Below are 15487 nucleotides of genomic sequence, written 5' to 3' on the forward strand. Positions count from 1 at the left end.
CATCACTCCACAAAACAGCCAAGCCATCCTTTGTCGAACTATAAAACAACAGCTACCAACACTCCATGCCATCTCCTTTGTCATCACAAACTCAGGCACTAACACCTACTTTTGGTTAGATATTTGGCTACACCAGCAATCTCTCGCTGCTCTATTCCCCTGCCTCTACTCGCATACTACTTCACCCCTTGCTCGTGTGGCTGCTGTTTTGAATCATAGTTTAGAATCAATCCTACGGAACCACCTAACATCTAATGTTGCTACCGAGTTGTGTTCTTTGTTGTCTCTACTGCAAGACTTCTAGGTGTCACCAGGACCGGATGAGCGCTACCTCAATGGTGGCCTACGCTTCTCCACACGGGCCGCCTATGAGGTGACCATGGGCGACAACGATGATGACGCGCATGCAGTGGCCATTTGGTCTTTATGCGTTCGAAACCGCGTGAAGATCTTTGCATGGCTCATGTTTCGTGGTCGACTCAACTCCAAAAGCAACCTCCTCCGCAAGCACATCATCTTGGACTCACTCTGCCCACGATGTGGGTTCGATGGCGAAACCAGTTTGCACATCTTCATTGACTGCCCGCTCACGCAGCGGATATAGCAATGGATTGGACTCTCACCCCCGGACAACATCGACAATCTTTGGGACTGTCGTCTCCCTTGCCAGGTGGATGTGCTAATTTGGCAACCCATCCTCCTCCTCATCCTATGGAAGATTTGCGACTCCAAAAACACTATGACTTTCAAGCAACAAAACCATCACAACATCTTCATCATTGGGCGAATCATCAACGACCTCATGCTCTGGTGTTTCTATCTTACATAAGCGCATAAACAGGCCGCCTTCTCATGGTGTTTCTATCTCTTATCACGATTACATGTGCTTATGTAATTCACCTTTGTAATCAGGCAAACGTTGGGTTACAAAATTGAGATACTAGAATGCATCGCAGTTTGGCAGCAGCAGCAAACACACAGAACTTGAACAGCAGCACACACATTCAATGATAGCAGTAGCAGGACACACATAGCAACAAAATGATTGTTATAGCTATATATTTGTATATCTAACTATATGCGTACATCTTCCATTACAAGCCAACCACTAATCAATCTCTACAGAAATTAGAAAAAGAAATGTGCACATGCAAGAATATATCGTCCAGGATTCACACAGATAGTTGTGCCACGATTGGAACGAATGAGAAAAGGAAACAATTATCAATAGTATTTATCAGTATGCGAAAAATTGCCTAATTTTTCCTCTGGTTAGCACTTATTATTCTTTCTCCAACAATTATCATGAAACTCGCATTCATTTCTTTAGGGTTCCTGACAGATAAAACTATTGTCATTACCACTATTGGGGCGTACATGTATTATCATCTAACCAAATTGTTTCTTGTATGTTAGGCGTGCGGGTTGTAAGCTAACCGTGGCTGAAGCTTTGCATGGCCACGCATGGGTTGACCGGATTCGCGGCGCCACGCCGACGGTTCCTGCCATCGCTGAGTTCCTTCTGATCTGGGAGGAGGTGCGGACAGTCGCCCTCTCCGACTCCCCTGATGCTTTCTCTTGGCGCCTTGGCGGCTGGCCGGTACTCATCCCGCGATACTTACGCCGCTTTCTTCCTCGGGAGGGAGTATGCACCTTGTGCCGAGGAGATCTGGCGTTCTTGGGCCCCTCTTGAGGTCAAAATTTTCGCCTGGCTCGTGGTGCGGGCAAGGTTATGGACGGCCGATAGGCTTGCCCAACGGAACCTGCCACACACGGGTTTGCCAGCTCTGCTGCCAGTAAGACGAGGACACCACGCACATGCTCCTGGGTTGCCCCTACGCGCGCAAGGTCTGGTACAACATGCTACTTCCCATGGGTCTACACCGATTCACACCGGACGGCACGAAGGGCTTAGCGGACTGGTGGCCACAGCTGGCGGAGGCAGGGACGGTTAGGCGCAGTAGACAAACGAATACCACCGTCATCGCCACGCTCCGCTTCATCTGGCTTGAGCGTAACAATCGTGTCTTCGAGCGCAAGATATCCCCGCCGAACTCCACCGTAAATCTCATTAGAGTTGAGCTCCGCCTGTGGACTCATGCTAGGGGAGAGGGCGGCCATCCTTTCCAGATTCACTAGGAACTAGAGCATGCCCGAATCGTTGGGCCTGCAAGGCGGCTTTCGCAGTGTAACTCACTCTGTACTGAGACTCTCTTTCTCTTCTTAATTGAAAAGACATGCAACGCTCCTGCATGTTCTTAAAAAAAAATTGTTTCTTCTAGCATGCTTGGTTGGTACTTGGTACGGCCATTTAAGCACCTTCACTAAACTGCCATGATTTGAGAGAGCAATCAGACAAACTAGCAACTTACAATAGGACATAGCTGCACTAACAGATTGCCATGGATTTATTAAACTAAGCAAGGAGCTGCATTAGTCACGATGGGTACCATGGTGATTTGTCCGTGACTAGTACAAATGCCCGTGCGTTGCACCGGGCGATAGATGTGGCAGAACTTACTTCATGGGTCTTTTTTTGCCTTTTTCTATATCTAATTTAAATAAATTTTGAACATGAATATTTCCTTATTTTTATTAAAAATTAATTTTCCTATTTAAAATGTAAAACCTTTTGAAGAGTAGTTTAAAAAAATTATGTAAATATTTTTATGTAAATTATTATTTATATTGTACATTTTGAAATGGTTTTTGTAGTTAGTAGTGTTTTTTGCGGTAATTTTTAATTGTTTTAAAAAGTACAAACATATTTTTTTCACATATTTTAAAACTATGTTTATGCGTTGGAAACATTAGAAATAAGGTTACACTGAGTATTTCTTTTTGGACTTTCTAATTTGGACGTACCCTAACAATGTTTGTCATGACCTATTTCAGATCCTCATTTTCATTTCATCCTATTAAAAAGTATCAATTTTATTTTTTTATTGTCCAGTAAAACATGATTTTTTTTACTTTGAGTAGTTGTTTTTATATTTTCAAAATATTTTTTAAAATGGAATTATTTTTATTGTGACGGACATTTTTTTAATATTATATTTCATGTCTTATTTATTTTGCACTATTTTTTGTGTTTGATCCATTGAGAGTGGATGTGTTATTTTGGTAGCAGCTAGCTCAGTGTCGTTTGCTAAAAAAAAAGCTACTTCAGAGTGGTCGCTATGCCTCTTGCAGACACCTGGATGTTAGTCGCCACTTCAGACACATGTGCATTTATCCAACAACCAGAGGAAAAAACACCGTCGTCTCTTAGGGGCTGTTTGGATGGCGCTCAGGCCAGCCACGCCAAATCGCGGGCGAGCCAAAAAATTGGCAATGAAATTCGCCGCCACGAATCTACCCTGGCGTTGGCGCAGGAAACTAGCTGGCTACCAAAATTTTGGCGTAGGCTAGCAAATTTGGCTGCCAACCAAACAGGCACTTACCTCTCCCTACTCAGCTTCTAATCCCCATTCTCCAACCATGGCGGGCGCTCACCTTCTCGCCCCTCCCCCTCCACCTCCGAGCGCCTTACCCAGCGGTTCCTCAACAGCTCGCAGCTGTCGCTCAAGTCGCTTCCGCTTCTCTCCTCCTGCCTGCCCCCTTGCTGTCGTCCGCCGCCGACCGGACTTGGATGGACGAGCACATCCTCAAGGCCAAGCAGGCGCGGTGCTCCAGCAGTCTGGCCTCCTCGGCGTCGACGCAGTCTGCATCCATCTAGGCATTCATCTAATAAGTTCTATGTCTTCTGAAATCTGTCTGGTTTTTCTTCCTTCACATCTAATTAGTTTCACATGGATTTGTATGTTACAGAGTTCTAAAGAACAGAGGAAGATTCCTGTGCTTGGAGTTGAGTCATGTGAATGTTTAGATTTTTAAAGACATGTAGGTTTCCTTTGGTCAACTATGTTGTTGTTGTAGGATAACTTCATATGACCACTGTCTTAAACATTCAGTTAAAAACAAACAAGCAGATCCTGTCAATTTTTTTAAAAGCATAGGGCTACAATAACCTGCAACAAAGTTAATATCTGCTTGCAAAACTATGTGGTTTCCTTTAGTCAAGTATGTTGTCAATGGAATTTGCCCTGAATTGCGTACTTATATCCAATGACGCATATAGTCTTGTTTATTAATGCCTTGAAATTTCCATGTATCGTCCCTCTTCTCCTCTTTGTGCCGCTGCCCCTTGTTCAGTTTGGTTCGATTTGCTTTTCTTCCCGTTTCCCTAGTGCGGTTTCCTCATGTAGGTGCTGCTGCGTGATGTGCACTGGGGATAAGGAAAAAAAGAGAAGGCTGTTCAGGTGATGAGGAAACCAAATGGGACGTGGGGCTAGGCCTCAATGAATCCAAAAGAGCTCAATGCTATGCTGTTTATTCCTCTGTTGTTTGAGATAGACTTGTGAATTTCCAGTGCTAGTATGTGAATAACACTCTACATTTTGAGGTTCAGAGCACTTGTTTGCACTTGGCTCGCACCATGTGGTGGTGATTGTGGTTGCCTACATTCAGCCAGTGTGTGAGTCTTGCTGTACGTCACGCGGTTATTCCATGGCGTCTCACATTTCGTTCCGTTGATTTCTTGCAGATATTGTGTAGGAGGTTGAGGGACATGAGGGCCGGCAGTGAGCTTAAAGCTCTGTTGCTATTCAACGGTCTCAGAAATCTCTTCAAATAAACAGATGAGGTACGCGTTCTGCCCCTCTCGGTATGCTTAGCAGAATATTAAATTTGTGAGATCTTACTGTGTTAATGGGAAACTTAGTTAACTCATCAGGCCGCTAATAGATGGATGATGAATTTGCTTTAGTGTGGCATGATATTTTATATATAGGCAGTTACGACTTGTTTTTTCATTTTGAATTATCTACCACAGGGAATTGGACTATGCCACGCCCGCTGGCCCTTCCCTTCCTTCCACCTCTCCCTCTTGTGCTCCTTCTCCTCCGTATTGTACCTCCTCCGGCTACTGGCGCCCATGGCCAGCACAACAGTTAAAATTCTTCTTCTCAATGTTTTAGTGTCCGTATATTTTTTAGTTTTGTTTCTTTGGTAGTGTTGTTGCTTCACAGTTGAACTATATGTGTAATAACTATCAGTAGTCTAGGTTTGAGCATTAGAATCGTTTTAGAATCAGATAAAAAATTAATTTGATCTGATCCTGTTTTCCTATTGTCTAATCTTGGAGTAAGTTTCTCTTGAATATATGTGATCTGTTCTGTCACTTTGTGGTACTCTTTAATCTCTTTGGTTAATATAAACATGGTTGTGCAATTATGATTGAAATCACATCAACAGAAAGTCTACGCCTAATTATTATTGGAATTACCTTAACACCTGTTTCACAATACATTGCAATCTTGCGGCTACTCCTGAACCCAAAACCGGCCATCCACTTGATTACCTGTATCAAACCATGGCAGGAAGTTGTTGATTTCGTCGAAAGCAGCAATCAAAGGCATGCCTGGCTACCCTGATGAACGCCAAGGGGTTCAGAGATATGGGGAGTAGACCATGTCCATCACCAGGCGCCGCTGGTGCATTCTCTGGCAGGTGTACCCGCTTCCACTTGGGCAGTAGCTGCTTCTCCCTGACGCCCACCACCGCTACGGGCTGCCGCTGCTACTGCTCTTGCTCGTTGGTGCCGCTGGTGCATTCTCTGGCAGGTGCACCCGCTTCCACTTGGGCAGTAGCTGCTTCTCCCCGACGCCCACCACCGCTACGGGCTGCCGCTGCTACTGCTCTTGCTCGTTGGCGCCGCATGCTGCTGCTCGCCGAAGCCTTGTGCTGCCGTTGTCCTGGACCTGGTCGCGAGTCGCGACTCACACCATGGTTGCCGCCACAAACTGCCGTGTTCTGTGAAGAACGCAACTTCAAAGCAGCAAAAGCTTCACCACCGCTGGCTCCCATGACATTGCTTTTTCTCCGGCTATTCCAACGGTGCTGCCCCGCCACTGTTGGTCATCCTCTTGGAGCCACTTTAGCCAGGAATGAGTGTACTCCAGCCCGGCGACGTCAATGGCGATGGAGGTGTGGAAAGAGTCGGAGGCGGCAAGCAGGGCGGGCGAAGAGTAGGCCGAGGCCAAGGCGGCACAGGAGTGCCAGCCATGAGGCCCGCCTCCACCTGCAAGAACTTCGAGCCGTAGCGCTGGATCCTTCTGTCTCCCGCGCCCGTCCTCCGTCGCCCAGCTCCGGCGAGCTCCTGCCTAGATCGCCCCACCTCCCCTCCTTTCTCCCTTCTTCTCTCCCTCACGGCCTCACCTCCCTGTCTTCTTTCTCCCCAGGACCCGCTGATGCCATGGATGCGCCCGGGAAGCCTCGCCGCCGGCCTTGCTCGTCGTCACCGGTGACCCCCGCCTCGCTGCCGGCCTCTGGATCCGCCTCCCAAGCACCTTCCGTGCATGGATCCGTCCCCTTCAAGCTCCATCCGCCGCCGCCCTTCTGCATGGAGCCGCCCCCAGCCGCTCGTGCCGCCGCGCGTTGATCCGATCCTGAACCAGACGTATGGACTGCGGGTTGAATATACTAAACAGCAGGGCCCTTTTTGTAAAAATGAAACGTTTTGTCAGATCCACTTATAAAAGGATTGCGGGTTGCATTACCAAAAAGTAGAAGGACTTTTTGCAAAACAGCCGCGACGACGGACGAACAGAAACCTAATTTAATTGTAAGCCCATAAGTATGCATCAACCCCTCCCCCACCCCAAGCAGGTCCACACCTTCTACTTCAACACAAAGCACTCAATGGCCTAGGCTTGAATCATCTCTCCTTCTCGGTTTCTCCTTCTTTTCCCGTCACCTCAAATGCGAATAAAAGCAAAGCCCAAATCAATCTTCCATCTTATTTGAATGTTTTTTCTGCATCAAACTTAAAAAGAAATCTGCTCGTGAATTTATGCATCAAACTTGCAAGTTTGTAAAGTTTGAGCATATTTGATGTCATGAAGTTTCAGATTTATTTCACCAAAAAAAATGAAGTTTCAGATTTTATTTAATATTTGTTTTCTATCTTTTGAAGTTACTGTTCATGAGGGTGTAGGGACACCCTGAGCTAAAAACCAATCTCTACAAACTCACCAGCCGTTTTTGAGGACGGGCGTATGTATATCAAACCTGCATGATTTACACCATTGCATACATCAGGAGATACGTACTGTGTGTATGCAGAGACAAAAATAAAACAAAAGCAGATAATAAAGCTTCCACCGTCAAGTACTTGCCGTCACCTCCTTGCATACACGTGTAGAGGACAAACCAAAATAGGATGAGATGATGATGAAGTTGTCGTCCACTCCGAGCATGCATGCTCCTAAGGTCAAAGAGACGTCGATCAACACCACGACATAAGCACGCAACGCCATTCTTTCACAAGTACCTGATGGAAGTTTGGGGTTGGAGAGAGTTCCAGCTTGATGGCTGGAGAGGGCACGGTTTTAGCTGCTCCAGTGGTGGCTGTTATCTGCCTCCTCGTCGTGGCGCCGGCGAACAGTCTACGGCGGCTCCGTGCCGACGAGATCGACACGGGCTTACCATAGGATTGTAGGAACATGGCATACCACTACCTCCATCGCTCCACATTGCCTCGCCCTCGGCAGATCGTTGCACAAAGTAGAACTGATCACAACTTTCGACGGAGATTAACAGGCACATGGATATACTATATGTAAACAAACAACTGCATCCAGCATGGATGAGAATCAAGACACTCAGGGGCACTATACGACGTATTTATCTGCCAATATCCATGTAAAACTTGTAGAGGACCACTCGTAGTTGGAGAAGAAGAGCAATAATTGGGCCTTGGAGGTGGCTTTGATTGGCTCGTAGGCGGCCTTTAGTAAGTCGGTTCGGCCAATGCTACTGGCCCTCTGCTCGTCCTCATCTGTTCCCAGGTTCTGGCACTATTTGTCGTCATCATCATCATGCTGGACGTCGATCCTGGGTGAGTGTTCCTCCTCCACATCGAGACCAGCATAGGACGCGATGAATCCACGAAGCGCTCATGGTTCACCACCACCTCTAGTCTGCGGCTCTATACCGATGCAGCGCTTGGCCATGGAGCTCGATCGTTCCTTCGCGCACGTTAGGGATCGTGCTTGCCCCGGTTGCAGTCGAGGAAGGATCTGCGCTTGCGGGGACTCGCGACGGCAGTCAAGCCGAGCCGATCGACGAACCCTAGTCTCTGGAGGAAAGAGAAAGGGAGAGATGGATGAGACGCGGTCCGGGAAGAGAGGTTCGGGCAATTTGATCGTGGAGTCAGGTGCTCTAGTTTATATCGACGCAGAGAACCGGGTCTTTCCCGATTGATTGCATGAGTCCGTTACTTATACAACTAGTAGAACGCCCGTGCATTGTCACGGGCCTTTCAATTTTTCTTTTTCAATTGCACATATATGAATACAATGCACATCTCTTTGTGTCTACTACCCTCCATCTCTCTCCCCCACCTTCTCTCAGTCTCACCCTGTCTCTTTTCTCTCTCACACACAAACCCCTTTCCCTCGACTCAAAACTTAATTTTTGGCTCAGCTCAATTTTGCTCAGTGTTAACGTTCGGCAGCTACAGTAAACATCCTAGAAGCTTAAACATTAAATTGAAATTTTAACCTTTGTACAGGCTAAGATAACTTTTCGAACTTCTGGATCACACAAATTAATGATTATAATCTGTACAACAAACAAAAATGACTTCACATTGTAAACTTTTTAATCCACTGCTAGACTTACATGAGCACCATGGCGTTAGTTCTGATACTTATTCTTGCCTATATTATACTTTTGTTATTTCTAGAGAAGATATCCACAACTAATAAGTAAAGATTTTAAGAAAAAATATCAAAATCACCGCATCATGGAATTGACATATACAGATGGACCATGGGGAAAATAGTACTAAAAGACATGTAAGCAAGAATTTTTTAGAGGTTGATCATTGCATCGTGACAAGAGCTAACCTTGCCTAGACCGGCAAGACTCAAAGCAACAAGCCATAGATGTTTGGTTCACGCCTGACACTTCCCCTGTTGGTGCCGCCACCTAGCGTCCAAGCCTGCTTTCTTCACCTTTACTTTGTTCATGCCACCCCCCAATCCAATCAACAGATGAGTTGATTGCCCATCCGGCCACTTCTCTGTTTCCTGTCAAGCAACCATGGACGGTGTGTTGGAAAAACATCATAGAACATGTAAGCATCACATCATTGGCATAGACCCTACAATTAAAAAATTTAGTCTAAAAAGAAAATAGATGTTTTAAGACTACTTTCAAGATAAGAACTCTTAAATTCATCATAAAAAGGAATGATTGACTGGTTTTAATACTGCACGCGCAACCATGTGTGCATATGATTAAAGCACATGAGAGAAAATATCTCTTTGGACAAAAAACTTATATAGAACATTCCATGGTAGATGACTGATAAAAAGGAACAAACAAACCAATGAACTCTGATCTCATGAGAAGAAATAAAAAAACAACCATTTCTAAATTGTAAAAGAAACTAACACTCCCGGTAAAAGAAACTAAAAGTTGCTGACAAGCATTACATGTATATAGAACAAAGATTTATTCACTCTAAATTTTACAGAAATTTGGCTCTTGAAGGAGGATGCTTTTTACAACTTATTACCGGCCAACTAAATAACAATGCATTAAATAGCACACCGCCTATATCCGCCACACATGTGTTGGCACGGAATAACAAAAAAAATAGCATATGCAATTTTGCACTGATCAAACAAATTTGGCATAATTCGGATATGTGTATTGAATATGATGTCATGCATATTTTAATATTTAACATTTTGATGCTAAGACAAACAAATCTTTCATTTCTTACATTATCTGATTGTAGATAACAACTACTCCTTTGCAAAGATGGAATGTGAAAAATAATGTGTGCCCTCTAACATGTAAGAAATAGCAACACTAAAATCACAATCTGAAGTTGCAAAGACACTTCAGAACAATGACTTGCGTGAAAACCACACACACATATTTACTCTTGATGACCAGGATATGGTAGCACATACCTTTCTCGTCTCCATACACTTCAGAAACTCTGCTCTCGAGGAAAAGTAATTATGCCAATAGCATTCTACGTTTTTTTTACAAATTAGGCAATGGACATAAAGTGAATTTCCACCAAAGAAGGGAAGCACAATGCAATTAATGCCAATAATAAGCAATATATGCACCCTCTACAACTTAGACGGACAGGAACAAATTTTCTACCAAAGACGGGAGGCCCAATCTCATACTCACTATGCAACACTAAAGGTCATTAGTGTTCACCACAAGAGTTGATAACATTCCATTACGCTAAAGATCATTTAGTTTATAACTGGCAACAGCGATGCCAACACCAGTAGCCTTCCCTGTGAACGCCTCCAAAGACGTACTCCCTCCGTTCCAAAATAGATGACCCAACTTTGTATCAAAGTTAGTACAAAGTTGGGTCATCTATTTTGAACGGAGGGAGTAACATTTTGTGAAGTGACTCAAGTATCTCGTTAATCGTGCAAACAACATTATTCCTTGCAAGAATTAAATATCAAGTTGCGAAATTTGTATTATCACGTTTGAATACTCAAGGCACATTATGTTACTGACATGGCTAGATAATTACCTAGTTATCTCAACCTTAGCACAAAAATCAACGTAAGCAGTTTTGAAACAATATGTACTAAATCATTAAACCAAGAATATATATTTCATTTTGCAAAATAATAGACTTCAACTACATTTATCAATAAGTGACCCATGGCTTAACCAAGCTTTGTGGTAGTGTTGGAACCTGCATCGCAAACATGTGCATGGTAACAGCCCTCATTCAATGCAGGATATTGCAACAAAATAGAAGCAGATGCAAAGGTGCAACGACGATAACTATCAGGCATCACGTTCATTTCTTGCCCCGTGTTCGGCCAAAGTCAATGCATTCCTAAGATTTTTCAGACAACTTGCATATGACGCCTTATAATTTTCTAGACTATATCCCATATATAATCAACTTTACTCTATCTCATATGTACCTTCTAACATGTATGAAATTGTATAGCAAATCACAACCTGGATAAGGAAGTCATCGAGTACCAATAAATTGATAGAAACATGTGCATTTAGTATTTTTAATTTTAAGAAAAGTTATCTAAAAATAAGGTACATCTCATGTATAGCAGGCACTACTTCACTGCAAGTCTGCAATATGCTACAAATACACATAGTGCGCAATTGGTATTCAATATCAAGAAAACAGGAAATCTTAAAACTGCTCTGTACACATACTGATTATGATCAACATCAGCTATATAGCTCATTGTAGAATGCAGTCTTGTTAAATCTGGAAGTAAGTCATGTGTATGCATTTAAGAGCATAATCTTAAGGGCTTGAATTAAAAAAAGGGGGGCAAAGACAGATTAACTGCCTCTGATCCATAACATATACATAGCAGCTGCCAGCCAACTCTTGTTGATCCTATCTAATACATGGACCTATTCGCCATTGAATAAGCCTACTGAATTAGCCGACCTCTCAAGCCACGCTGGCATTACAAGCATGGTTATACTGTCATAGTAAAACCACCTTGAAGCATTTCAGCAAACGATGCAATGGTTTCAGAATAAAATGTGTTTGGCCTAAAATGGGAGCACCTCTAGGCCAAGATTGAGCAACACAATCTTGTACCACTAAAATGCAGAACACGAAAATAGCTACAAAGTAAACTTGAGCATGCTGCACTTACCAAAAGCTAGTTGTCTACAGAGTCAAAATTGAATGGATGAAGCCTTATCATCGGGGCTGGGGAGTCGCGAGTCGCCTTATCATCACGATGGGGGAATCGCCGCGCAAGCAGCAAGCATGACCCCCATGCCACAGCCTGGACGATCATGGTTGGTGATGCGGCGGTCGCGACCAGCGCCACAAGCCCACAACTGACTATTGGCATGGCTCCCTCTCTTGCAGCGGGAGCAGTTTCTTGTGCTCCCCGTCACCTCTCTCAGCTTCATATGCCTCCTCCTCCTCTTCCGCTGATGCATTATATTGTATGTCACTGTTTTATGTTTCTGGAAAAAAAAACTGGAATTGAACTTTAGTTTTCGCTTCCCAATTGCATAAGTAAATGTACTGGCAAATCCAACAGAATAATAAAGGAGTAAACCATTTGTAGAATAAACTCTAGATCTAACAATATGGGAGATAGCCTTCATGTATGCATGTCATTATTCTCTCGCTTTTCTAAATGATGAGAGAAGCGCCAAATATGATGTCTAGGAAATGCGAGCTAGCTAAAGGATACAAGTCCAAAATCAAAACCAAGCTAGCTAATTAATGGCCTTTAAAAAACTAATGGTCTTTAACAAACCAAGCTAGTAAATAATTATGCAGTTGGCATGGATCAGTACAAGTTAAATTACAAGCAGCAACACCAATGGGATTACGGATCACCAGAAGCAACCATGCACAAACAAACACAAGAAAGCCCATAATTATGACAAAAACTGAAAGTTAAGGCCAGCCAAGTTCTATACGGAAAGGAGAGTCCAAAAGTTAAGTTTGGCGGTGCTAATTTCAGTATCTACATAGAACAAAGTCTTTAACAAAAAATCATAAATGAATTTAAGATGGTGGGAGGATTTTGGATAGTTGGCCTCATCGGAAATAGATGCATTCGGTTGTGCTTGAGGCAGATACGATAGTAAGATAGCGAATAAATCACAATGTTATTCAGGTACGAATTATTAGGAATTCGATGCCACGTTAGAATTAACATATTTGCATCTATATTTGTAACATCTACTTGCAGACTGGTCGTCGAGTGGCTCAGGTTGTAGGCTGTAGGCATAGAGGTACAAAGATTTTGACAATGAGTAAACATATTGTCTGCATTTATTCAGAAAGCCATGCATTTGGACATAACAACTTGAGTTTGGTGGAAAACATACCTGATTTTTTCACAGCTTTGCTCAAGTCATCCGGTCACCGTCGTCGGACCTCACAAGGCATAACAATAGTTCCCTTATGCCAACCCTGCAGCCCATTAGTCAGAAACACATCATGTCTGTTTACCCTCTCCTTTAGCTACATCATCACCGATGTCACACCATTCATTCCCATTGTTCTTGATCTCCATAGCCACAACTACTACCACTGCCGAGCCAGAACCATGCTTGGAGAAAAGAAGAACCAAACAACACCGATGTTGCGATGAACCAGACTCTTGCCATAGATCAACATTGACGAGAATACAAAATGATTTAAAATTTCCTCACAAAAATATAGAACATGGAAGCAAATTGCGGATATAGAAGAAAATAAGGCAACATGCGGAATGGAAACTGGCCTCACCATGACACATGTCACTTTCACGATCCTTTCCAAACAGTGTATCCGTTGTCTTGGGAGAGGTCCCGATCAAGCGTTGGTAGCTGAAAATTTGAAAATAGAGCCCGAAGATTCAGATCAATAAAAATTATAGTGTCGTTGCTTACATAGCCTAGCACCCCTGTAATGGGAGAAATAGAAGTCTTCCAACAGAAAACTATGGCATAAAAGGAATATTCCCCAATGTGGCATAAAAGGAAGCGTGTAAATGACAATAGAGTAGACAAACGAAGTTATAGGACTAAGATGAGAAAAAAACCCCTACTTGCCCATCCAATATACAATGATCAGTAGACAACATCGGGCTCATTTTATTACTACAACAACCTTGGTTGTTCCTGTACAAACGCAACATAAGCATAGATATTACCCCGACTATTTTGAGCACGACATAACATATACCATCAGTGGGCAACTGGGCATCACAGATCAGCATTGAGAAGCCAATAATAGTCTGCAACATTCGATAACAAAATGAAGAGCCCATCGCAATGCACAATTACTCACAACAAAGAAAATTATTCGTGATTACAAAGTAACAACGAGCTGCTAATTTGGGGCAACACAGCATCGAGTATCCAATTCCAAGCTGAACAACACAAGGTGTTACCATAGTACAATTTCGCACTGGAGATGGGACACCCACCCCTTGTTGTGTCCAACGAGGCACAAAGGGAAGGTGAATCTGCCACTGCCACAACTCTAATCGACGTGTGGTTCCTGGTTCAGCTTTGGATTAATCTCCCCAGGTTTCAGAGAACTGAATGAGCTACATAGATGGACTAACAGCTAAATGAAACAATATTTAGTCTCTATATAGTGGAATATGATCTTGCAAATGGTGAACTGAATCTAGCTATAATGGACCAGTAATATACTACATGGAGCATAAATCTACATGTCGGTAGTTATAGTATCATTACTCAGTTTGAAAATGAAAATTTGTTTCCAGCATGGGTATGAAGCATGCATACCCGTGCACAATCAAGGATTGAAGTCCAAATCTCAGCATGTTCCATGTCACCTGAACATCACCGTATCCCCAATTAATCAAAAATATTGTTACTCCTGGTTGCCGTGAAATTTCTGCAACAAAGAGGGGTCAATTCAGTACAAAGAAGATAAAAGAGAGAAGGGAGACGTAGTGTTGTTGAGCTCTACCGACATAAGACACAGAAGCTAGCACCGGCCGGTTTTTGCTACACGCCCGAGCTGGATGACCTCCCCAAGCTGTTACCATGTGAGATCCAGACATCGGCATCGCCGACGCCATCACCGCATCACGCCGTGACTTCAGCCCGCCAGTCATATGCCTCCTCCGGCCACCGCCGCAAAACCACCCCAGCGCACAGAAGCCCACGCCCTCAGGTCGCCGCCCCCTGTGGTTTTGTAGCGCTAGAGAGACGACGAGAACATCATGCTTAGGGAGAGAGGGATGGATTCTACCTGATTTGCCGCCGCCGCCAATGATGCCACCACCCGCCGCCGACGTTTCAAAAGAGAGAGATGAACGAGAGGACCGGGAGGGGGTAGGTTTTGCTCGACTTGAAGGGGAGCCTTGCGACCGTCGCCACTGTCTTGATCCTTCTCTGGATCCCGTAGGCGTCCTGGCGGCGATGGAACCCTAGAGTTGTGTTCGAGAGGAGAGAGCTGCGAGACCACGAGAGGGAGAGGGGCAGGGGCATGATTTCCTTGGGATCAAAGACGGGGCGGCAACAAGGGTCAGTGGCAGGGAGATCGGAGACAGGGCGGCGGCAAGGGTCGGCGGCAGGGAGATCAGAGACGGGGCGGCGGCGAAGGGATGTTGTACATGGTGGAGGGGGGACGGGAATGGAGAGGAGCGGGTTTTTTGTTCGTTCGCACGGGGGAAGCGAAGACGAAAAAAACCGGTTGAAAAAAAACCAGTCGAAAAAAACCAGACGAAAATGGGGGGACTATTCAACCAACTCGTCCATTAAAAGTAGAGATTTGATGATGCAAACACATGAATCTTTTCTGATTACGCTAGCGGGGCAGGAGCTGAAGGCCCAAGTAGACATGGCCCAGTTGATGGTCGCAGGTCCAGCCGAGCAACACATGAATTTTCTCAGCGGAAAAAGCAGCGGA

The 15487-nt window shown here is 44.3% G+C and overlaps 1 protein-coding gene and 1 long non-coding RNA gene across 10 annotated transcripts; one reads left to right on the forward strand and one right to left on the reverse strand.

Moving 5' to 3' along the window:
• Positions 1-3194: 3194 nt before the first annotated feature.
• LOC123053092 (uncharacterized) lies at positions 3195-7144 on the forward strand. Of its 4 annotated transcripts, none has more exons than XM_044476489.1 (3): positions 3195-3882; positions 4586-4684; positions 5421-7144. In XM_044476489.1, the coding sequence occupies exon 3, from the start codon at positions 5474-5476 to the stop codon at positions 6479-6481; it is 1008 nt and encodes a 335-aa protein (XP_044332424.1). In that variant the 5' UTR covers positions 3195-3882; positions 4586-4684; positions 5421-5473; the 3' UTR covers positions 6482-7144. The 4 variants fall into 4 exon arrangements, with proteins under 4 accessions (XP_044332424.1, XP_044332422.1, XP_044332423.1 ...); XM_044476487.1 differs by having other exon boundaries at positions 3196-3882; positions 4874-7144; XM_044476488.1 differs by having other exon boundaries at positions 3196-4684.
• Positions 7145-7630: 486 nt separating this feature from the next.
• LOC123053094 (uncharacterized) lies at positions 7631-15204 on the reverse strand. 6 transcript variants are annotated; one of them, XR_006425396.1, is made up of 5 exons: positions 14543-15204; positions 14356-14467; positions 12943-13425; positions 8952-12076; positions 7631-8179 (listed from the first exon to the last, which is right to left on the reverse strand). It is a non-coding gene; the product is annotated as an uncharacterized lncRNA (long non-coding RNA). The 6 variants fall into 6 exon arrangements; XR_006425394.1 differs by lacking the exon at positions 7631-8179 and having other exon boundaries at positions 8692-12076; positions 12943-13216; positions 13346-13425; XR_006425398.1 differs by lacking the exon at positions 7631-8179 and having other exon boundaries at positions 8692-9134; positions 11742-12076.
• Positions 15205-15487: the final 283 nt, after the last annotated feature.

The sequence above is a fragment of the Triticum aestivum genome, chromosome 2D (genome assembly GCF_018294505.1).
Source record: "Triticum aestivum cultivar Chinese Spring chromosome 2D, IWGSC CS RefSeq v2.1, whole genome shotgun sequence".
Lineage (NCBI taxonomy): Eukaryota > Viridiplantae > Streptophyta > Magnoliopsida > Poales > Poaceae > Triticum > Triticum aestivum.

Coding starts and splice junctions, on each gene's coding strand:
- LOC123053092 (XM_044476489.1), top strand. CDS start 5,474: ATGAACGCCAAGGGGTTCAGAGATATGGGGAGTAGACCATGTCCATCA.